Genomic DNA, 25,393 nt, shown 5'->3' on the forward strand with positions numbered 1-25,393 from the left:
CAAATGCTACCTATGGCCTCAAAATCTAAGGGGCTTGGCGCTGTTCCTGTTTTAAACACTTAGAAAAATCCTCTGCATTCTAAGAAAAGGATAAATAAATGGCGAGTTTTCTATTAGGGGGAAACTGATATGGATCCACTTCAACAAGTCTGCCCAATGGGAGGCTGTTCTTCTTTACACCCCAGTCAGTGGCTGACATAACCCACTGCCTCTGAACCACACCATGCAAGACCAAACGATCTCTTCACCAAAAAGCAGCACAGCCTCAGTGGAGGACAGCCTTAGAGCCACAAGAACCTAAGGTCCTTTCTGGTATCACAAGGGGTATGATTCTGAGAAAGTCCTTTAATCTCTGAGCCTCAGTTTCCTAATCTGTAAAATGATGACAGCAGCTACTACTTCAAAGGGTTGAGAGGCATTCAGCAAAGTTTAAATGTTACATAAATACCAATCACTACAATTATTGCCACCAAAAGGGAAGAAGCATATTGATTCACCCATTATATTTCATCTGAATTAAGCTACCTTAGTGTGTCTAGTGGAGAGATTACAGGGCTGGAGTCAGAGAAAACTCATCTCTCTGAGTTCCAATCCAGCCTCAGACACTTACTAGCTCTTTGATCTTATTTGTCTCAGTTTCCTAGAGCTGCAGAAAGAAATGACAAACCCCTCCAGTATCTTTGCCAAGAAAACTCCAAATGGGATCATGAAGAGCCAGACACAAATAAACAAATGAAGACTAAAAAAATAAATCTGGGACAGGAGGAAAAGCCAGGCCAATCAGAACTGTTTTTACAAATAATTATCTTCCCACAGCATACATTTCAACTCCAAACATCAGGCAATAGAACATATGTTCTGTACCAGAAGATTCCATGTGTAACAGAACATACGGCCTATAATAGAACATTCACATACAACAGAAGTGTCAGTCTCTTATTCTCTAATTGTTTTTCATCAACATTATCAAGCACGGGTCACATCAAAGTAAGAACACACTTTTGTGCCAACTTTGCAGCTGGATCAGCTGGGGATGAACACGTCAAGTAAGCATACTGCTGCCTCTGAAGCATGTAGGCAGAAGGCACCTCTTTGCAGCACCTATTCAGGTATTTGATCCACTGACTGTCAAAAAACTTTCCTAATCTTTGAGAGGAAACCATCATCACTGCTTTATTTCTTCTCTCTAAGCCTTCTCACTCTATAAGAAAGCACACAGTGATCCCACCACACCTGCTCCCTCTCTTAATATTCTTTTTTTTTTTTTCCCCTCTGAGGCTGGGGGTAAGTGACTTGCCCAGCTAGGAAGTGTTAAGTGTCTGTGACCAGATTTGAACTCGGGTCCTCCTGAATTCAGGGCTGGTGCTCTATCCACTGCGCCACCTAGCTGCACCATCTCTTGATATTCTTCAGCCTTCATCCCAGAGTCCTCATGAAGCTACTATAAGAGAGCCCTGGGGAGGCCGTCAGAAAGTCATTAGAAAGCACATAACATGTAAATGTATTTCCATTCAGCAGGTACTTATGAGTGTTTACAAAGTGCAAGACACATAAATAGGAAATAACAATAAATTAATCATAATGCGGCGTAGGAAAAAAGGCACAAGAAAGATAGAAACAGGGTGATATGAGAGATCTAAGAAAAAGAACAATTATTTCCAACTGTAGATGACCACAGTAAACTTCATGGAGTATATGTTATTTGAATTGGGCCTTAAAGAATGGGTAGGACTTTAATGAGAAATTGAAGAAAAAGCAGAAAGGAGCTAAAGGATATTTCAAGTACAGAGAGCAGATGAGAACAAATTTGGCAGTCAGAATGCAGTGAGAAGTAAAATAGTCAAGTAGTTGAGTCTCATTGAGGCAAAGTGCACATGGAGGGACATTATTAAGCAACAAGGCTGGAAATCCAGGTCCCTGAATGCCTGAATAACAGGGAGATAGCCTGAGTAAGTCACAAATGACTCGCTGTCACTAGAAGTCCATAAGTGCTAGATATCAGTAGCGATGTCAATGGATTGGCAGGGCTCATAACTCAGACTTAGAGAAATATTTTAAGGTTTTACAAAATATTTTCCTCAAACAACTCCCTGAACTTGATCAGACAATTATTACTACCTTTTAAGAGACTAAAAGTGACCAACCAACCCACTGTCATAATTTGGTAAGCCTCTGAGCCAAGATATAAACTTGGGGCCTCCCAATTTCTAATGTTCAATGATGATTTTGCTGAGGTTGATGAGATTATTTGGGATGTGACTCCTTGCAATCCAATGCAGGAAGGCAAAATTCTTTCTGAGCTTTCAAAGTTCTGGTCAGACCAGAAATGGCAGTAGGCGACAATGGCCTTTTCATTCACGCAAAATGGTGAAAAGCTACGCTCTCCACACACCTCCATTCTATGCATGCAAAGTGTGTATTTATGATCATCTTTGTAGATGTTAACTAAGAACATTAAATGTCAAGACTTTTCTCTCTGGCCCCTCCACTGGAAAATGAGGTAAAGATTTCCAGGGGTCTCAGAAATTAAAAGGGAACACAGGGAAGAACAGTCAGTAAAAAGAGAAATCTCTTCAGCAAGTTAGAAACAATAAGATCACTTTTTTGAGGTGATTGGTCCAGGAATGACTCCTAGACTGGACCATGGGGAGCAAATGGGGAATAAAAATGAGAACTGCTGTATCCTGGAATGGTCAGTGGTGTCATAAGTAAACCCCATGGAGACCAGGACAAAGTGAAAGTTGCAGAAGAATAAATACAGCATAAAAATATGGACCAGGAACGAAGTAAACCCAGATCACTGATTGGACCTCTATGCAAAGAAAGGAAGCTTTCATTAAATATAATTCAAATTCATTGTAAAGTGCTTAACAAACCTTAAAATATAACACAAATGTGAGCTACTATTATTATTATTACTATAAATAGTATCAAACTTTTATACATTACACATTTACACATAGCTCTAAAATTAAAAAATTGTTGAACTCAACAAGCACAGATCCTAGATTGGGAAAAATCTCTGTCGCCATTTTGTCCAGCCAGTATCTGACCAAAAATCTCTTCTAACCCCCACTGTACATCTCAGTATTCCCATTGAGTTCCTTTCCTGAGTCTCTCTTAAAAAACCTGTACATAGTTTGCTTCTGACAATCTTCTACAACTATGAAGAAATGGACAAGGAAGACCTGCCACCTCAAGGTCATGGGCAGGGACCTGAATTCCTTTTGGGAGCAGAGGTAGATAAAGACAGGGAATCTACCATATTATTACCGGCAACTTATTACTTTCAAATTTTTTTCATTTTTACTTCTTGCCGGACAGAATATGAAAATCCATATTATCCAAAAGATTCCCTCAGGACTCATTCTCCATGAACAAGAGTTTGATATAGTCCATTAAAGTAAGGGAATCTCTTGCTATATAATAAGTTGGTATGTGGGGACCTTTCCTAAAAGCAAAAACTCCCAACGTTCTATACAATCTATTGTGAGAATAGAATGGTAGATCTAAAACAAATTACATAAACCAGAGATGGTGAGACAAAGGAAGATGGGGAAGATGCAGTTTTATTTTAGTAGAACTAGTTAATCTAGGTGCATTTGAAAGTCAGTTACTGAACATGCAGTTTTTCCTATACAAATACAAATATGCACAAGTACATTGGTGATAGGGGGCAGGTGGGGTCCACTCTGAGTTCATGCAAACAAACAACTCATCTTCCTTTTCTAGGCACATTCTTGGTTTGCAAACACAAACATGCTTTGCATCACTCTGTAACATTACCTCAGGTGAACAGCAGCTTACAGTCTTCTAGCAGGGGCAAAGTCCTATGTTTGCTGATCATCGCTTAAGTCTTGCTTAAAGGAAAACCAAACACAACCCCAGGAAGCCCAAATAAAATCAGATTTAGTTGTAATTAATTTGCATAAAGCATCTGAAAATCTTAATGCACTTTACAATCAAAATGTGTGACAACTGGAAATTAACATAGTTAACACTGAAAAAGCATACCCAATGTGAGTCTTGGTCCCCAGGAAATCTTGCACAGCTTCCCACCCACCCTACAACTATAAATTAGAATACAAGCAAGAAATTACAGGGAGTAGGTTCTGTACGACATTCTCCCCAGGGGAAACCGTCTGGCTTGTTTTCTGGAGAAAAAAGTGAAGCCGTGTCCCAAATCATGTTCCACTGGGTTGTGTAAAGATGGTGGCTTTCTACTGAATGGGAATCATCCATGGGCAGGATCAGTGTCAGTGAGACACGGGTTCAAAGACTAAAGGAGACAGGTACTAGCTGTGGACCTCGGGCAAGTCACAACCTCTTGCTGTTACACACAGCCCTCCAGCTCTACCACCGCTGCCAATCTGGATTGCTGAGGAAGTTTCCACATACAGAGAGTTCCCTATCCTGGTAGATTCACAGATCTAGCCAAAGCCTCCTCTCCTACTCTTCCTTCCCTCCCTACCCCAAGTCTCCAAATCACAAGTATACAACTTATTTCCAGAGTTTTGTTATCTCCACATTGTCTTTACTCTTAACTTTTTACCAGTCAAGAAACTTCAAAAATTTGGGAGTGAAATCAAGTATGAGAAAAATGAAATTAACCCTAACTCTGGGCATAGAAATTGTTTCAGGAAGATCAAAGCCCTCTCTTTGGGAGCAGAGGCACAGGAGCCAACAGAAGGAATCCTAAGGATAAGAGCTATTACTTGCTCCTCTTCACTCCTTACTTAAGTGTAGACATTTTATATGGACAATAACATGGGTCAGGAGAGTAACTGACTGATTTAAACAAAGAAAGGTATTCCCAGAAACAGTTAAAGATTTGTTCAAGAAAAAGAATATGGATTAAAACTCAGTCCTTCTGAAGAAAAATAGATTCTTCTGAAATGGCATTGTAAGGAGTAACGAGAGGCCTGTGAAATAATAGAGAAATATCGATAAGGCTTTAAAACATGGATTTCCAACCAATAAAACTCAAGAGTTTTGTTGTTCTAATGCAGATGTGATTCTTAGAAGCCCTGAGATAACCCTAATAAGCTGCATATGCACTGAAAAAAAAAACAAAAAAAACAAAGAAAAACACTAGACCAAAATGCTATAGAAAAAAAAAAAAAAAAAAAAAAAGTCTTACCTCTGGTTTGCTGAGGCTGGATGACACCAGGGAGCCAGATCCTACATCTAAATCCCATTGTTTTCTACCATGATTGTCAGGATCCAAGGCAGCGATTCGTCCATCCAGTGTACTGATAATCACCAGTGATCTATAAGTTAAAAAATAAGCCACTAGTCAAAATTTAAAGAATTATCAAGAAAACATTTAATACATTCAATCCTAGCAAGCCCATTTAGAGATAGGAAACAAGAATCTTTGAAGGAAGAAGAGGGTAGCAACATGGTCATTTTTAATATAAAACAGAATTACCAAGACAAGTGCTAAAGGCCTATGATCTAGGTGGGCCTAGGATCAACACAGACCCAGGATCAAGACAAGCATTCATGGCCTAGAATCATTATGAGCAAGAATCAAGATGGGTGTTTATGGCCTAAAATTAGGTTAGGGACTTGTGGCTTAGAATTAAGACAGGCATTTAGGAAAAGAAGAAGTAAATCTTTTTTTTTTTCTTTCACCTTTTTCTGATTAGTTTGCAAGTTACAAGTTTGCCATGTATTCATTTGTTACAAAAACTGAATATTCAACCACCAACATAAAAAATAATTGGGCAAATATTCCACTTATATCCTTTTCTAAAATACAATATTTTCAATAACAAATTCAACAAATCCACACTTTTCAAAGATTTCATAGACTGTAGTTCAAAAGATAATTTCCTTTTAAAAGATTTATTTATTTTGAACATGAAGATCAAATAAAACAGGCATTTTCATATATATATATATATATATATATATATATATATATATACACACACATATATATATATATATATACATATATATATATGTATATATATATATATATATATACACACACACACACATATATATATATAAAATAGAAAAGAGTTTTGTATTTAAAATTTTCTATCTCTATTATGTTGTTTTCTATTTAAGTATATAAGTTCAACATGTAAGTTTCAAAGTTGTCCCTTGTCTGTGAGAAGCTAATTCTCCACGCAAGAAGAGGTTAATTTTCTTTCTTTCTTTCTTTCTTTCTTTCTTTCTTTCTTTCTTTCTTTCTTTCTTTCTTTCTTTCTTTCTTTCTTTCTTTCTTTCTTTCTTTCTTTCTTTCTTTCTTTCTTTCTTTCTTTCTTTCTTTCTTTCTTTCTTTCTTTCTTTCTTTCTTTCTTTCTTTCTCTCTCTTTCTTTTCTTTCTTTCTTTCTTTTCTGAGGCAATTGGTGTTAAGTGACTTGTTCAGGGCCATTCAGCTAAGAAATGTTAAGTATCTGAGGTAATTATCAGTAATTGTTATCAAGTTCCAATAAAAATATGCTCTGGATGTGGTTGAATAAAAAATTATAGCATGATTTTCCAATTAGTTAAATAACTTTATTTATTTAATATTAAGTCATTTTATACCATATGCCTAGGTATAACTGAGTATCTTTTTAAAGAAATCTGTTTTTTTTTTTTTTAATCTTTTATTACCTAATTTAACTAAGATTTGTAGGAATTTAAGTAAAGAAGCTAGCTTCCTAAAGCAGGATCACTATAATCAAAAATCCTAGTCTATCTTTGGCTAGAAACTTTCATTTAACCCTTTTACTTTCTGCTTATGGTTTACTGAGGAAACATTTAATTTGACTTGCCAAGTTCCCCGCTTCTTTCTTATCCTTATGAAAAGAAGAAAAATCCACAGAGCAAAATTTTTACTGGGCTAACAGTTGTTTTATTTTCCTAATCTTCATATTCCAAGCATTTTCCATCACAAAGTTGGAGGAATTACTTTTTCTTTAGAAATTAAGACCTGTTTCATAAATACTCTGGATTCTTTTACCTCAAACTAATGAATGTAGGTCTAATCAAGCGCCAAAAATAAATAAATAAATAAAATATCCAACAACAGCAAACAAACCCAATGTTTATTACATTTAAAAAATTAATTCTTGAAAAAGACAAGAAAAAGCATCTCATTATTATTTAAAACCCCTTAAAAACTTAAATTAAGTCAAGTTGTCAACCACAACCTTTTATTTCTACAAAGTTACCAGATTTATTTTTCCAACTAATAAAATGAAGAAGATAAAAGTGTGTTTTATAAACCTAATCAGAACGGGTAAATAAAAAGTCAAACTAAGAAACTGCAAGTTTTTTGAAACATATTCAATATAGTACTATGTATTCCTGGGCAACTTAAGCATTTTGTGCTCTAGGGGGCAGGCAACTCTCTAAAACTAACTATCAATCGCTAAAAAAGCCCTGCCTTGATAGAAAGAGACTTCTTATGTGGAAGTCTCTAGTCGATGAAATCTGGACTTTTACACTAATGAAATCTCAATCTGTCCCTATATTTTCGTGTATTTTTGTCTTAATTCTAGATTAACTAGAACAACCAGATAGGTATTTTACTCCCCCCGCCCCCCCAATTAAATCTTAGTACTGGCAGACCATCTTAGACATAAGCATTGTTCCATATGCCCTGGCCAACAGCCCAACCTTTATAAGTAATATTGGGCAGCTAGAACTCAAATACTAGCCTGATTTTTTTTGGGAGGGGGGGGTTTAATAGGCACTATTAGCCAACTGCTCCATCCAAACAAAACACTCAGCATTCTCCTTCATATATCTCCAGAGGTATGCTTGAAAAACAGAGATGAATCAGTTAAAGGTACAATACTACAAAGTTTAATTAACTGGCTATTTGGATAGCAGTAATTTTAATATTAATCAGTGCCACTGAACTCCTTTTTAAAAAATATTATTTTATTAAGGCTTTTTATTTACAACACATATGCATGGGTAATTTTTCAACAGTGACTCTTGCAAAACCTTCTGTTCCAAATCTTCCCCTCCTTCCCCTCACCCCCTTGTCTAGATGGCAGATAGTTCAATACATGTTAAATATGCTAAAATACATGTTACATCCACTATGTATACATATTTTTACAGTTATCTTGAGGCACAAGAAAAATCCGATCAAGAAGGAAAAAAAAAAAAAAAACCAAAACCCTGAGAAGGAAAACAAAAATGCAAGTAAAGAATAACAGAGAGAATGAGAATGCTGTGTGGTAAATCACACTTAGTTCCCACAGTCCTCTCTCTTCATCACTGGATAATTGAAACTGGTTTGAATCCTCTCATTGTTGAAGAGAACTGCGTCCAACAGAATTGATCATCATATAGTATTGTTGTTGAAGTATACAACGATCTCCTGGTTCTGCTCATTTCACTCAGCATCAGTTCATGTAAGTCTCTCCAGGCCTTTCTGAAATCATTCTGTTGGTCATTTCTTATAGAACAATATTCTATAGCATTCATATACCACAATTTATTCAGCCATTCTCCCATTTATGGGCATCCACTCAGTTTCCAGTTTCTTGCCACTACAAAAAGGGCTGCCACAAACATTTTTAGTACCACTGAATTTCTACCAAATCCAATTAAATTTCACAAACATTAAATGTTCCAGTTAGATTCTTCTAGAGTACTTCATGTGATTATTTTCTTTGACCTACTAACTCTACCATATATCAGGCCCCTTGAGTACATGGAATACCCTCCATTCCAGTAGATAATAATTCCATTTAAAAAGAGGTTATTTTTTTTCATCTTTGTAGTCCCTGAACAGAGCAGAATGTCTCATACAATGTTACCTAAACAAAATTATTTTATTTTCAGTTGTAACTGATGAAAAGTATTTCTATGAGCTGCCCAAAAGTATCTAGAACTAAAAGTTATCTGAATATCATTATAGACCCAAATGGAGCTGGTAGGTGTTATGGGCCATCAGTAAAATCAACTAGAATAAATTTACCCAAGGGGTATGAAAAGTGCCTGCTGTTTGGATCACAGTGGCAAGACAGGCCCCTCAGCTCAAGGTGCTGATTCCCAAAGTGAAAAGTGGAGGCGAGTGGGGCAGAGTGCCTGCAGAACCCTGGGCCAGGCCTGATGGCCCTACTCCTTAGAACAAGACAAACCCCCCTTGTGTTGTCAATCTGAAAATGGCTGAACCTCTGAAGAATCATGTCCATGGGTGCCCGGGGCTCAATGACGAGAGGGCAGAACAGGAGAAAGAAGCCTCCTTCCATCAACCACCTGCACAAAGGGCCAAAGACTCAGCCTTCAGGAAATGGGTGGTCAGAAAGGCAGCAGGCCAGGCTAAGAGCTGGAAGGAAGATCAGAGGAGACACTGTAGCTGACGGGCTCCAAGGAAGACAGGGATGGGGCTCCAAGTAGAGCCCCAGCACCCACAAAGTAGAGAGGCTCAGCAGCAGGTGGGAGGCAGTGTGGGAGCAACAGGCACCAGCACAGAGAGAAGCCATGACAAAGAGGCACAGACCCCCTCAAGGACTGATGCTGAGCTGCACACTATGGTGAGTCTGGTTGCCTCAGACTGTTCCAGCTCAAAAAGCATGGGGAAGAGCATCTGAGGCAGCCCATGGGCCCAGGAGTGCGAAGACCAAGCTATCCTTGTATGGTCCCAGCCAATCATGCAGCCTGTCCAGGACTGTTTCCTCATCTGTAAAACCAAAGTATTTCATTCAATGACCTTCTGCATTGTCTTTTGAGTTTAAAATCCCCTGTGACTTTGTCTTCTTATTGGCTAAATAAGCCATTCAATTCAATTCACCCTTTTTAGTCTTCACTGAAAGAAATAGCTCTCTGTGAGGAGAAGAAAGGGAAGAATACCTTAAAAAATGAAGATGATAGAGAAACAAAAATGCAAAGAAAAATTTGTTCTAAAACATTCAATTCCAAGAATTGGAATAGAGGGAAAATAAGGAGATGCTCCTCAATAGGGAAATGGCTGAACCAGCTGTGTACATAAATGTAATGGAACACTATTGTGCTCTAAGAAATGATGAGCAGGCAGATTTCAGAAAAACCTGGAAAGGCTTATGTAAACTGCTCCCAAGTGAAGTGAGAAGAACCAGGAGAACTTTGTGCACACTATGAGCAACTCTGTGGAATGATCAACTATCACTGACTTAGATCTCAGCAATACAATGATCCAAGATAAGTCCAAAAGACTCATGATGGAAAATGCTTACCATATCCAGAAAAAGAACTGATGGGGACTAAATGCAGATCGAAGCCTACTATTTTCACTTTTTTTCATGGTTTCATCCTTTTGCATATAGTTGCTTTTTTTTTTTTTTTTTTTTTTTTTTTTTTTAATATAGTTTAACTAATGTTCAAATAAGAGCCAGGGTCTTGCTTAATGACATTTAGATTGGGATTGTATTTAATTCAACAAGCATTCTCTAAATATCTACTAACTACAGGTACCATGCTAAGGGTAGTGACATCATGGTACGAATAGGATTTAAGTGAAGCAGAGTTGCACAACTTTTTTTCTCTTCTGGAGTCCTGAAGTCCAGGGGCAAGACAAAGGACAAGACAATTGGCGATGGCCTGGGATGCAGTGATGACCCTGAGTCTTCCATATCTGACCAAGCTCTCAACACCCTTGTGGCTATTGCAACAAAATGTTCTGATCCACCCACTGTCTTAAAGGAAATCTTTCCAAGCTTAGGGCAGACATCTCCCCAAAACTATTACAACACACTTCGTTGAGATTTAAGTTAATCATAGTTAAAGTCATTGTATTAAAATAAACTTTATCTTACATTTGGATCCCTAAAATCATAGACCCTGGGTACATATAGAGAAGAAATAGCACTAAATTTAGACAGCAAGTACAGAAAATGATAATATAGTGGTTAGAAGTATATAAAACACTTTATCTCATTTGACTCTCATAACTCCAGGAAAGAATGCTATTATCTCCATAGTATAAATGAGGAAACTGAGGAAGACAGAAATTAAGTGACTTGCCCAGTTTCACTGACTCAGGTTTTCCTGTCCAAGTCCAGCATTGTCTTTATTCACAGTCTTTATTCACTTAGCTATCTCAGGAGGAAGAAGAAGCAGAAGTGCTTTAAATAATAGAAAGAAAACCTGTGAAAGGGTTGAAGGACCAATTTGTAAGGTTATCTAAATTAGAGAAGCATAACAAAGATGTAGGAAAAAAAATCTCAGATTTTAATGATATTTTTAAAAAGATAAGCAAGAAAATATCAACTACCACTGACCTATATGTCCACCCTCCTATCTATACAAAATCTTTATGAGAATCATCTACACATGAATCAAGGGCATCCTTGGTGAAGGATATTTGGAAGGAACAAGCAGACTTACCCAGCACAGGAAGAAAGGATTCAGAAATATGGGAAATCGATCCTCCTGAAAAGCACAGGGCCAACCATGTCACTCTCCCTCTTTGGCACCCCCCCCCCATTCAGTTCAATAAACTGTCACTCCCTATTACCTCCAGGATCAAACAGGAAATCTGGTTTGATTTTCAAAGCCCTTTATAACCTTTCCCCCTTTCTTACACCTTATTCTGCTCCATATACTGGCCATGCTACTGTTTCTCAGACAAGACACTCCATCCATCTACTAACTGACATTTTCACCCAGAACTATCTCCAGTCTGAATCTTATCTCCTCCTTAGTCTTCTTCAAATCTGGCTAAAGTACTACTTTCTGCAAAAAGTCTTTTCCAATCCTCCTCAATCTCATGGCCTTCCCTCTGAGATTATCTCTAATTTATTCTGCTTACACATAGCTAACTTGCATTGCATCTCTGGTCAGTGATTTCCTTGGAGGCAGAGGTTGATTTTTGTGGTTATTGTGGATGTTCTGCCTTCCTTTATATACCAGTGCCTAATATAGTGTCTGGCATTCCACAAGCACTTAATAAATGCTTATTGCCCAATAGGGGGAAATATATATGGACTGATGGCTACTGAAATAAGCAGAATTATGAGATTACACACAACTGCCAACTGAATTAAAAGATCATTCAAAGTAAGCTGAACTCTCAGAAATGGTAAAAACTATGAAAATGCCAGAGATTATGAAAAACATATGTTTCCTTCCTCTTGGCTTAAGATGTGCTCAGAATGCTTTGCTTCCTTTTTTTCTTTGTTGTAAAGGGAGGGTGCAAAATGACTGGCATAAATACAAATATCAATAAAAATTGTTAAGAGCTACATACATTTGAAAGAACTGCTGCTGCTGAAGTTCAAAAGTGAGAATGCTCAAGAGTGTGCGGGATGTGGCAGGCAGGGATGGTTTAATCAAATACATGGGAAAAGAGGAGGAACAGCATGAACCAAGTCCCGGGTGCCCCACTCATGGATCAACAAATTCATCTGTTTATGTTACTGCATATGTTACAGAACTTCACAGAATAAACTGGCTGCCCTAACTAGCATAATGTTACAGACAGTACATGTAAATAGCGTATGATAAAAGGGTGTATGTTTTTTTTTTTTAATCAAAGGAATTATCAGATGTATTATTCCATAGAAACTTTAAAGGAATGTGAACTTAGCATTTTTCAAAAGATAAATTCATATCCAAGATGGAAGAGAGCTCCAGATGTCACCTTTCTGCAAGTCTGTGTTACAAGTAAAATTCACTTAAATGACCTTGGACAAGAGATTCAGAACACTTTAAACACAGACCCCCAAATGGAAGCAATTCCCTACTTAGTTGGAAAATCATATAAAAAGGTAGTATTGTTGTTCAGTCATGTCTGATTCTATGACCCCCTTAGCAAAGATACTGGAGGGCTTTGCCATTACCTTCTCTAGCTGGAATGAGGTAAACAGGGTGAAGTGACCTACCTAGGGTCTCACAGCTAGAAAGGTTAGAGGCTGCATTTGAACTCTTACCTTCCTGACTTCAGCCCATTGCACCACCTTGCTGTCCAGTAAAGCTCTGGAGCTCTCAGCTCTACCACCAACTTCCTAAATGATAATCTCTTAAATGCTAAATTTCTCCCTGAGCACATTAGTTTATAGATGGCTGAAGTGGACGAAATTTCCCCAAGTTTCTGAATGTTAGATTAGAAGTTAGGAGTTTTGGATTCTAAGGCTGGATCATCTATTAATTGTATAATCTCGTAGGACTTAACCTCTAATTTCTCTAGGTTTCTTTACTCCTATTCATTCATTCCACATGACTGTCTCCATCCTGATACCCAATTTAGCAAGAAAACAAAAACAATTTTGTCTTGAGCTTCTCCAATTTTATTTCTTCCAATTCTATTTAAGTTTCTCACATCTTGATGAGTAATATAATTTATACTACTATCTTAAATTTCCCTTAAATTAAATTAAAAAAAAAATTCTGAAGGAAGCAAGTGAAATGACCTTACTGATGGGGGAGGAAGAAAATCTTACGAGTAACTTTTTTTTAGTCTTAAGAATTTCAGAATTCCCAAATACTCATTCAATTTCTTTCAACAGTGTACTTGATCAATTTGAAACTAAAGGAAAAAAGTAATACCACCACATGTATGTATTTGGTTTGATTCCACTATTTTGAAATATCTTCATGTGTTCCAAGGAAACACATGTCCTTATACTTTACTTCGAGTCCTCACCTACTAAACAAATATTGCTCTCTAAATCCTACCTCCTTTATTTGAGCAGATGCCATCACAAGGCCAAGCCATGCCCCAAATCAAAACAAAGCTAAAGCCAAATGTCTGACTATAAAGTCAAATATCACCAGTCAAATCATATGATATTTAAAGCAACAGTTAAGTTGTTCTTGAAAAATATGCTACCATCTAATTCAACTATGGAGTCAGTCAATAAACTTATAGTAAACACCTACTAAGTGACCCAAGGGAGAGGATGGGGAAGAGTCACAAAATAAAGCAAAAGCCAATTGATTGGATTAAAAAAAAAAAAAAAAAAAAAGCAACATTTTTTTTTCAATTATCACAATACAACGCTCACATTACTACTAATGCATCTATTTAATAAAGATGTACTGAAAGAAACTAAAATCTTTTTTTTCCTTGTTCTAGCAAGAAACAATTGAAAACTATTTTTTAGAAACTGCAAAGCTACTCAAGGCAACAGACACACTTACTACCTTAAGACTGTCCTATTATAAATAAGGTGAATCTTGAAACAAGGAAAGGAGGAAGAAGGAAATGCAAGAAAAAAGCACAGAAAGGGGAAAGAAGAAGGGAGAGAGGAAATGAAGGAGGAGGTCAATTTGAGTCAGATAGAAGATAAGTTTCCAAAAACTGAGGGAGAACAACAACAACAAAATGTTGCTAGTGGTCTAAGACTAAGTTAGGTTTGTTGTTGTTTAGACCAACTCTTCAGGAGCCCATTTGGGGTTTCTTGGCAACCACACTGGAGTGGTTTGCCATTTACTTCTCCAGCTCATTTTTGCAGATGAGGAAACTGAGATAAACAGGTAAGAAGTGTCTGAAGCCAAATTTTAACCCAAGAAGATGAGTCTTCTTGCTTCCAAGCCCAATGCTTTATCTACTGTTTCACCTGGATGTCCCAAGTTTAGTTTAAGTTTAAATGAGGAGAAAATATCTCTTTTCCTCTAGTGAGTTTTGGGTTTGGCTTCATCCAGTCTGGAAAAAAGGACCAAATGTAAAATAAAAACTTATCGGTTCAACAGCTTGCTCATTTTTTTTGCCTTATAGCAAATCAGAAATGAAATGCGTAATATTGCCACTATCGTGGAAAGAATATTTGCCCTGAATTCCTGGGTAAGACCCCATCTATAGGCTGACAATCTACATGTTCTCTGGCAAGTTCCATCCCCATCCTCACCTGGACTGGATGGTCTCTAGGGTAACCCAGACTTAGCTCAGGGTATTTCAGTGATTCAAATTCAGGATTAGAGAATCATGAGATTCTCAGGGACCATCAAAGTCAATAACAACAAATTCACTTAAATAAAAGATCAAAAGGATACAATTACTAATTACTCCTACCACTTCCTTCTACCTCTTCCAGCTCTGTATCTTGGATTCTCATTAATTTAGTTTTGAATTCTTTTAGTAGATCAGAAATTGTATTTTTTTCACTTCCCTTTTCTGAATGTGCACCTGTACTATTCCAAGGTGACAGAATAGAAAAAAAAAATATTACAGGCATCCATTCAACTTGTAAATAGTATAACCCAACCCTAAAGTCACAGACTTTACCTAATGTGATCAATCACCCATTTCTGGCAGTGTTGCTGAGGAAAATTATTTCACCCACCACTATACTTTCAAAAAGCCAATGATTATAAGGGAGAGAGAGTGTCCTCTATATTTTTCAGATACTGTATTAACATTCAATCAACCATTTAATCAGCAAGCAAATAAGTACCTCCTATGTTCTAGGTACTAAGGATACAAAGGGAACAGTTCCTGCCCTCAAAGAGCTTACATTATACTAGTGAGAAGCAACATTGTACACAAGAAATAATAAAATAGATACAAAGTAAATATAAGGCATTGCAGGAGAAATTAAGAAAGGCCTCTTTATCCAAAATGGCCTGGGAACTTAACCTTAAAGAGAGCCAGGGATTTCAGGAGACTGAAGCAAGAGGGGAGTGAATTACAGGATGGTGACCAGCCTGTGCCAAGGTGTGAAATGGGGGGCAGGCTGTCCAGGAAGAGAAGCAGCAGCAGGCCAGTTCAGCCGCAACACGAAGTGGATGTGTGAGGGTGAGAGACTAGTCTGGAAACACAGGTGGATGCTGACTGAGGGTGGGTTGGAGGCCAAAGAGACTGGAAGCAGAGAGAACAATTAGAGCAAGGGTCAATGATAGCTGGGACCAGGGCGATTATGGTAGAATGGAAAGAAGGGGAGAGATGAAAGAGATCCTAGGTAGAAGAACAAGTGACGGCTGCTAACTGACTGAGATTGTGGGTGGGGAAGAGTGGGAAGAACAGGATGAATCAAAGTGAGGACCTGGCTGTCCAGAAGCACAAGGATGCTCTCACTAGGGAAAGTGACCTGTCTGGATTCCATTTTGTTCATGCTGAGTTTGAAATACCCACAGGACATCTGATAGGCAGGGCAGGTGGTGAGGCAGATCTAAGGAAACTATACAAGGCAGGGATGATAGAACTGAAAGTCACTAGCGCAGAAATGATCTTTTGGTAGCTATGTTGTTGGTAAAGTTGTGAATTAATCCAACCATTCTGGAGAGTAGTATGGAACTATGCTCAAATGGCTATCAAACTGTGCATTGATCCAGCAGTATGTCTCTCTTGAGCTTGTATCCCAAAGAGATATTAAAGGAGGGAAAGGGACCCACATGTGCAAAAATGTGGCAACCCTTCTTGTAGTGGCAAGAAACTGGAAACTGAGTGTTTGCCCAATAGCTGGAGAATGGCTGAATAAGTTATGTATATTATTGTTCTGTAAGAAACGACCAACCAGGTCAAAGACACCTGGAGAGACTTAAATGAACTGATGCTAAGTGAAATGAGCAGAACCAGAAAATCAATGTAAGTGCCAAGAAGAAGATTATACAAAGAGCAATTCTGATAGACATGGCTCTCTTCAGCAATGAGATGATTCTGACCCATTCTAATGATCTTGTGATGAAGAGAGCCATCTATATCCAGAGAGAGGACTTGCATTTTGTTTTCTTTCTTAGTTTTTCTCCTTTTTGATTTGATTTTTCTTGTGCAGCAAGATAATTGTATAAATATGTATTCATATATTGGATTTAATATATATACATTTTTAACATGTTTAAGATATATTGGATTACTTGCCATCTAGGGGAGGGGCTGGGAGGAAAGGGAGGGAAATAGGAGAACACAAGGTATTGAAAGTATCAATGTTGAAAAATTATCTATGAATATGTTTTGAAAATAATTTTGTAATTAAAAAAAAGTTTAAGGAAATTGAGTCAGGAAGACACAATCATATATACTTACTGTACAAATGAAGAAAAAGAATCTAATTCCTAGGTCCAGATCCCCAACAAGACTTCTAGACACAAGTCACACAAACAGAAAAGCTATTGCAGTGGTCTTCATTTGTGTTTTGGTCAAAAAACGACTTTGGCCATTTGACAAAATTATGTAGATCAGATTATTTCTGTGGACTCTGTGCCCTTTTATCATGCTCTATCCTCTGATACCTCACTTTGCACTAAGAGCTCAAATCTTTAACTGTTCCTCTCCCCACTTTCTAAACTTCACCTTTTTCCTTGAAAACTAAATCTTCCAGTTCTTAACTTCTCATCCTCAGCCACTATTCAAAAACTCTAATTTCAGTAGTATTCAGGTACTTAGAAACCCTTAGCTCTACCATTAACTTCCTAGTTTCTTAAATGCTAAATTTCTCCCTGAGTATATCAACATGGGGTAGCTGAAATGAATGAATTTTCCTCATGCTGGTCTACAAGTCAAAAGATCTGAGATTTAATACTAGATCATCTACTAATTGCATAATCTAGAACCACTTAACCTCCACTAACTTTGAGTTTCTCTTTCTCCAGAAGATCTGAGTTCAAATTCTTTGTTTTACCCTTGCTGGCTGTGAGACTAATCACTTCACCTACTTAAGTTTCTTCACCCATAAGATGAGGATCTTAAGACTTAGTCAACCTGTCCTACCTTACAGGCACTTTGCATATCTTAAAGCATTATGTAGCTATGAGTTGTTATTCTTTTCTACAAATTACTAAACAACTATGTTCACCTTTAGACCCACTGCTCCATACAAATATTATTGTAAAAAACTACAGTATCAAGGTTTACATATCCAGGACTCAGTTTGATTTTTTTTAACCATACAAAACTTCTTCATAACGTGGTTTCAACCCACAGGATTCTTATATTTTCATCCCATCCTCTCTACACCTTTATATAAAAAAGCTGGACAAAGCCTTCAAAAGACCAGTCTGCCACAACAAACTCAAAATCAGATTCACTTTTCAGTCAAAACTGAACATGGTGAAAAGAGCCAAACAAAGCTGTCTGAAGTCAACATTTATGCTTTGCACAGATTTTGGATTTTCTTTTAAGTTGATGATGTTTCCTCCAACAAGGAATAAGCTTCTAAGGGCAGGCAGAACTTGCTTTTGTTTGTCTTTATATACCCAAAACCTTAATAAAGGTGTCTGAAAAATGCTTGTTGATTGACTGAAAAATAGAAGGGAGGTAGAAGAGCTGAAAACTCTTCCCTACTTTAAATTCAAAGTTCTGAAATTGTCTGTCTCTTAGGAACAAAAGTATATCTCATAATTCTGCCATTGCTAAAATAAACTTTAAAAAGCAATTAAATTCAAAATTTAATATCCAGTTTTAACCATTTTGAAACAAATAAAACATTGAAAATTCTATTAAAGAAAAAATTTGAAAACAACTAGGAATTATCACGATTTAAGAAAACACATAAAAGAGTTTTAGTACCTATTTACTTGTCTATAATTTTACAAATATTTCTCAGCTGTCGATGAGGTTAATTTGCTTGGTTGACTCAAATCTGTTTTCTTAACTCCTCCTCCTCCTTGATACAAACAGGATATGGGCTGTTATAGTGGAACACACATCATAGTTGATGAACACATACATCAACGTATTACAAAAATAAAAAGTTGTCTAGACTCTACAGGAATAAAAAGAAAGTGGCATCAAACTAAAACTCACCTATTTTATGGTACTTTGTCCGATTTATTTTAGTTGAATACTTTTGAAATTTATTTTTAAATAACCTTTTCACCACATGTCTGATTCATGGAAGAGTTGCAAAAGAATAATAGCAAATATCTTTTCAAGAAGAGTTAATTCTGAAGTTAATATTGAAGCTTGCTTCAGTAGAGTACTATGAAACAATTTCACCGAGGATAATCCACTTTAAACTGGTCTTCATATAAAAGTCCATTAAATGGTTCCCCACATAGAGTTTTGAGGAACAGCCAGTCAATAAGCATTTAAGCACCTGTTCTAACAGGCCAGGCATTGTGCACTGTGCATACAAAAGACATAAAGAATCTTTGCCCTTGAGGAGTTCATAGCATAATGGGGGAGACCACAAGCAACTAAATATACACAAACTTTATGCAGCATAAACAGGAAATAATTAACAGAGAGAAGGAACTAGAATTAAGAGGAATTGAGATTTCTCCAAAGAAATTGGAGATTAACAAATTAATGATTAATTTTATTTATGAATATTTTCTAATCTATAAAATGTTTTTATATATTTTTAACAATTAAAATGAATAATAAAGCAAAGAAATGAATAAAATTTTAAGGTGGAGGTATTATAATAATTTGAAAACAATGTTAGTTTTTTTTGCTTCTTTATCTTAGAGTATTAGAGTTGGTTTAATTCATTTAACATTTCTCCCGTAAATCTTACTTGTTAAATAAGACAGTATTTCTCCATGGGTTGTTGTGAAGATCAGTAAAAGTTATCATCGTCGGTATGGTATATTTAGAACAAGCTTTCATTTATTTGCTCTTTACAACAACAGTGCAGGAGAGAAGATATTCTCGCCATCTGAATTTACAGAACGGAATCAGTTTTCATTTGTCTGCCTTAAGCAGCTGGTTATAGTTAGTAAACCAGAATTAGTCATTTTTGCATCGCTGAGCGTCCATCCCAGTTTTCTAGCTCAAGTACTGCGTGACAGATGCAATTCAGGATGAAATTAACTGACTCAATTCAAACCCTGAGAGGTTATTGGGTGACTCCCCCTCCATAGCAGTGCTCGGTAATTGTTAAGATGTAGGAAGCTACGCAACTAGACTTAGTGGTGATCCTTGATCCAGAAGCACCTCACAAAGTTTCTATAGGGGGAGGTGGGGTGGGGGAGAGGCAGCCGCATCCAAAGAACATTTTGTAGCGCATCTTTTCAAAGTTCCTGCTGAAAAATCTCAGTAAAGAGGCAGCAGCAGCACCTTCGAATTCAGACATCTAAATATGAGTGTTTGTGTTTTAAAGCGGACTTTGACAAGAAGTAAACAATGGATGGGAGAAAGTGAGATTTATTTTCTCCAGCTCTTTTCTCCCACATTTCAAAGACTGACAATGCTAAGCCCTCTCCACCAACTCTCCCAGAAACAATCTCACAGCAGCTCCTCGGTTGGTCTTAAGCACTGTGGGAAGTGATTATAAATGTGGTGGGGAAATAGCTACATGTGGCAGATTAGCATCACCCCAGAGCTCGGCCTACCCATAACTTCTAGGGAAGCTTTGTTCTTTCAACACCCTCTCCCTCCCCCCACTTTCTCTGTTTCCTGCTCAGGGTCTAGACTCTCATTTGGAAAAGAATGGTACCGTGTCCTAAGTGGGGAATGGTCGCTAAGGCATTTTTCAACTGCAAAAGACTGATTCTATGAAATCGGAAGTGCTGTGAAAACAGACATAGGGAAAGCTCTAATAGCCCCTTAACCAAAACAAACTTAGGCCCCTACAAGAGTCCGACGTGCAGTTCTGGAGTGGGGGAGGGGTGGCCGGACCCAAGGCAGAAGCCGACCAGGGTCTGGGTCTGGACCGCAGGGGGTTGCCCTTGGGTTTCCTCCCACGGCCTCCTGGGAAAGGCTCTTCGCTCTAGCAATCATCAAGCTTCCAGCCAGCTCTAAATCTTTTTTTTCCCCCTTTCTGAGCCTGACAATCTTGCCTCAGAGCTATCCTAGGAAAGAAACATCCTGGTTCCGTGCGTATGGAATTGAAAGAGGGTTTCCAAATCTGTTTCCTCTACCCTTTCTCTGGGCCTTTCCAGATGGGGCAAGTCCGTACACGTGCCCCGCAGGGGAAGCCGGACCCACCCGGAGTCAGGAGAACCCGGGAGAACCCGGGTCTATCCCCTTAAGGAGCGGCGGGATAGCGGACCACCCCTTTCCCTGCTGGAGCCCGGTCTTCTTCCTCTACAAACAAGACAAGTGCACGGAATGATCTCTAAGCTCTCCCGCCCGAGCTAGCTCTCTCTCCTTCCGGACTTTGCGTCCACTTGTCTGCGAACGTTTCGCGCTTCCCGGGAGAATTCCTGGCGGGCAGGGATTGCTTCCCTTCGGCCCAGGAGCTCCCGCACCTCTGCACGTGGCCGACCGTCAGGCACAAGTACCGGCTCACCTGCGGGGCTGATCTCGGACCTCTCCGAGCCGGGTCCCCTACAAAGCGGGGCTGGCCCACACCCACGCCCTCCAGGCCGCCGCGCCAACCAGAAGGGCTCCAGTCCCCACATTCTCTTACCGCTTCCAAGGGAGGGAAAGAAATCACAGTAGATTCTAGACAGTCTGGGTTCAAGTCCAGGCTCTACCACCTTGATTTGGCGCCAGGTCTACTGCCAACTCTAGACCTCAGTTTGCCCCCGCTGACCTCTCAGAGTGTATTCCTGAACAAGCAACGACAGGTTTGGTGCGGAGGGATCGGAGCCTGGCTCTGGGGAGAACGGCGGGCTCTGGCGCGAGTAGTGCAAGCCCCTCGTTCTGCGGCGAGAAAGCGGGGGCCCGGCAGGGGGAGGCGGGAGGGATGTAGTGTATATACGGGGATAGCCCTGCTTCCAGAGCCCGAGCTTTTTTATCTCCTTGGCAGTGCTCTGATTCTGCTTTGCCCTCCGGACCTGCCACCGGGGCGCTCCGGGCCTCAGTTTCCCTCTGTGTACGGGGCGGGGGGGGGGGAGGGAAAGGGCAGGGGGAGGTTCAGGGCTCGCACTCACGCACCTGCTGCTCGGCCGCAATTCGGGCTCGTCGTCCAGGTCCGGCTCCCGGGGCTCCTGCTCGCCCGTGGCCGCCGGAAGCGACTCGGCGTCTTCCACCGTCACCTCGGCGGCCGCCAGCGAGGGCACGGCGGCGGCGGCGGCCGAAGTTGGGGCGGCCGAGGCGCCCAGACCGAAGGCCGTGCCGTCCTCCTCCACGGCCGGCCCCGGGGACTCCGGACTGCGCTCCGGATCCGGGGCTGCGGCCACCGTCCCCGCCGCGAGCCCGAGCAGCAGCAGAGCCAGAAGTAGCGGGCCCCGGCGCGTCGCGCGCTCCATCAGCGGCGTCCCGCCCGCGCGGACATGGAGACCCCGCCGCCGTAATGAACCTCTTCCCGCTCCTCCAGACAAGCCCCGCGCCGGGCAGAGAACGCTCGGCCGCCGTGCCGACACCCAGACTGCTTTGACAGTCAGCTCGGTTCCCCGGGCCACGTCTAAGGGCCGCCTCCTCGAAAGCCCCACCAGCCGCCGAGACCGCTCACTGGGTAGTCTCCCCATCCATGTCGGCCCTCCTCACGAGTTGAGTCCATCTATTAGTTGGAATAGCTGCCATTCAGTATCCCGGGGCAGAGTCTTGGGCGTAGGGCGTGCTTTCTCTGGTTGTCAACATAGCGCGTGCCAATCAAATCGTACTTGGAGCTCCCGAAGCCCCTCACTCTTCCGGGTGTGATTGACCAATAGAAGACAAGTCTCCCCACATTTTCTCTATTTGATTGGTGTTACCGGTCGAGCTCGCGGAAATTGATATGACACAGGATTGGTCAGAAGCCAGATGATCACCTCCTCTCAGGTTTGGGGAGCCGTAAGAATACGGAAGCATGATTGGTTTAAACTAACGCCACTCTGAGGAACGGCTAGTGCTTCTTTCTGATTGGCTGGAAGCAGCCCTTCATACGTGGCTGATTCTGACTGTAAAGGGGTGGGGCAGTGTCCATGACGCCATGGGGCAGTTCCCAAGTAAAAAGATAAAAGTGGAAGGCGGAGTCCAAAGTGAGGGCGGAGCCAACCTTAAAGGAATCTCAGCTAGAAAAAATCTGGAGTTCCTTTTCGTGCCTTTAAGGGAGACTGATTTAAATCTCAAGTTCTTTAAGCTGCCCCCAATGACCTCAGTAGTAGGAAAAGCAGTTAGGACATGTGACCTTGGTTAAACTCAAGCTCTCTGAATCTATTTCCTGGACTGTTAAATTGTCTCAAGGTGATTGTAGGGAAAATGCTTTGTAAATTTTAAAGGAAAGGACCATTCATTGGTACAAGTCCTCTTCCAGTCATCACACCATTTAATTACATTATCACTTATCTGTACTTCCCCATCTTCCCTTCAAGAATGTGTTATACCGATAACTAGAGATGTACATGTATAGTACAGGTGTGTATATTGTATATTTAGACGAATATATGAGTGTATGTATTTATGCATATGCACATATATTTATGTATATTATGTATTTTATGCATGCATATATGTGAATATGCATGGATGTGTGTGTACAAGTATGCGTGTGTTATGCATGTATATGTGACTAGCTTTTATCTAGCACCTACTATTGCATCCGAGGCCATCTCCAGCCATCGTGATCTCTATCTGGCCACTGGGCCCAGGTGGCTCTGGAGGGGAAAGTGAGGCACAGCCTCCCGTCCAATTCACTTGCACATCACAACAGTATCACCTTCCCAATGTCATGGTTCTCTTCAAGAAGGAAGGAACAGTACCTACTATGCACCAGGCACTTTATCACATTCGGTCGTCCCAATAATCCTGGGAAGGAGCTGCTACTGTTATACCCATTTTTCAGTTGAGGAAACTAAGGAAAACAGAAATGAAATGAACTGATTGTTAACTTCAAGCAAACTGTAACTAACCTACTAGTTAAGAAGCCAGTCAGAAAAAGCCATGAGGTTAGCTTGACACACTTGGCTGCTCCTTGGGTATACTGCTTTTTTCTGGATGGTCACACCCCACTTCTTTAATGAGCATTAAACTGGAGTCAGGAAGATCTGAGTTCAAATCTGCCCTCAGTCACTGTGACCCTGTCTCTTGTCTGTCAGTTTCTGTAAAATGGGGACTATACGAGCACCTACATTCCAGATGTTGTGAGGAACAAATATTTGCAAAGTCCTGAGCACAGTGCCTAGAACACAGTAAGTGCTTAATAAATGCTTGTTCCTTTCCCACAATTCAATTTAATAAATGTTCATTAAGTGCCTTGTGTGTGCAGATCATGGTAGGGATATAAATGAGTGTAATTTGCTGTTCCTGCCTCTGAAAAGACATATCAAAGAGGAGACCCCGGGCCATCTCATTCATTTACATCAAAGAATCCTCTTCATGGAATAGTGGTCTCATCCAGCCCCTTCTTGAAGACCCCCAGTGAGGGGAAGCCCCCCACCACCTTTCTGTGGCAGTTCTTTTCTCTTCTGGTCAACTTGGACCAAGCCTAAATTTTCTTCTTCATCTTTTCTACCCAAGGTTTCTAGATGTTCATGGCCATTAGAACACATTGTTGTCATCGGCCCATTCTGCCAGAGAAATCTTTACATACTTGGGGAAGATATTCCCCTAATTCACCAACAGATTTGGGACCTTGTTGGTTACCCTCGATATAATATTCCTCGAGCGCCTGTTCACCCTTCCTTGAACACTTATCAGTGTTCTTCTTAAGCCATGCTGTGGTCCAGATGAGGTCTGAATACGGTGGGACATCTTTGTTCTTGAATCTCTCAATTCAGCCCAAAACTGATTGAGCTTTTCTGGCTTCCACAAAAAAGTGGAAATTAGTAGTGGAGTTAGTAGTAGTTCTGCTAACTCACAGTGAGCTTGAAGGCCACTAAAAATCTCTAAATCTTTTCCGGAACAACCACCATCCAACCATACCTTCTACTTGTGGTGTTGTTTTGTACCAGATATAAAACTTAGCATTCCCCCTACTGAAATTCATTTTGCTGGATCCAGCCCAGGGCTCTAGCACAACAGCAGCGGGAATTAAGTTAGCTCCGGCAACACCTGGACAAGGCCAAGTCAAGGAGGTAGTGTCTCTATACTGGGTGCACACTCTGAGATTACCCCAACTCCCAGTCCCACTGGCCACGGGTCCCCAGAGCGTACGTAGCTACTCCCTCTCTAAGGGTAGCTGTAGTGACAGGGAGCAATGTTCTTTTTAAAATACAGTTCTAATACAAGTAGACAACACTCTGCAATTCTATACCATTCTATACAGTTCTAATTTGATACACTTCACAAGCTCCCACGGGGTACTTCCCACCATGATTATGGATTAATTACCAATTATCCATCCAGCCCTAATCTGCTTTTAGAAAGGAGTATTTACTAAAGTAAGAACAATTGGCACCAAACTTCCCCCCACAAGAAATCCGTGATGTTCTCCCTATCAGTATGTGGAGAATCTAGGCTCAGAGAATGTGGAGGTAAGGGGTAACTCAGCTTTTTGAAGTCCTTTTGCTGAAATCCTTAAAACTATTCCCCTTAGGTCCGAGGTAGATTTTTTGTTGGGTTGTTTGTAGATCCTTGAATCAATGTCCCACCTGTGTTTGATCCTGGATGCAGAGGCTGCAGACATCAGTTGTTTGGGGGATTGGAATGAACCTAGGACAAAGTAAGGAAGACGGGAAATCTAAAGTCCATCATACCTTCCGGGCCCTTCCCCAGTCAGTTACAGAACACTTTGGGCTCCATTAGATCCAACTTCTGGGGACCAA

The 25,393-nt window shown here is 40.0% G+C and overlaps 1 protein-coding gene across 1 annotated transcript in view; it reads right to left on the reverse strand.

The window, feature by feature from the left end:
- The window catches only part of EIF2AK3 (eukaryotic translation initiation factor 2 alpha kinase 3), a 66,971-nt gene extending 43,094 nt beyond the window's left edge, over positions 1 to 23,877 (reverse strand). Inside the window, exons 1-2 of the mRNA XM_074285707.1 lie at positions 21,645 to 23,877; positions 5,141 to 5,270 (exon numbers count right to left, since the gene is read on the reverse strand). Coding sequence (XP_074141808.1) covers positions 5,141 to 5,270; positions 21,645 to 22,177 — 663 coding nt within the window. The 5' untranslated portion in view covers positions 22,178 to 23,877. The remainder of the gene's footprint in view (positions 1 to 5,140; positions 5,271 to 21,644) is intronic.
- Between the last annotated feature and the right edge of the window lie 1,516 nt (positions 23,878 to 25,393).

This window comes from Sminthopsis crassicaudata, chromosome 2, assembly GCF_048593235.1.
Source record: "Sminthopsis crassicaudata isolate SCR6 chromosome 2, ASM4859323v1, whole genome shotgun sequence".
In the NCBI taxonomy this organism is placed as follows: Eukaryota; Metazoa; Chordata; class Mammalia; order Dasyuromorphia; family Dasyuridae; genus Sminthopsis; species Sminthopsis crassicaudata.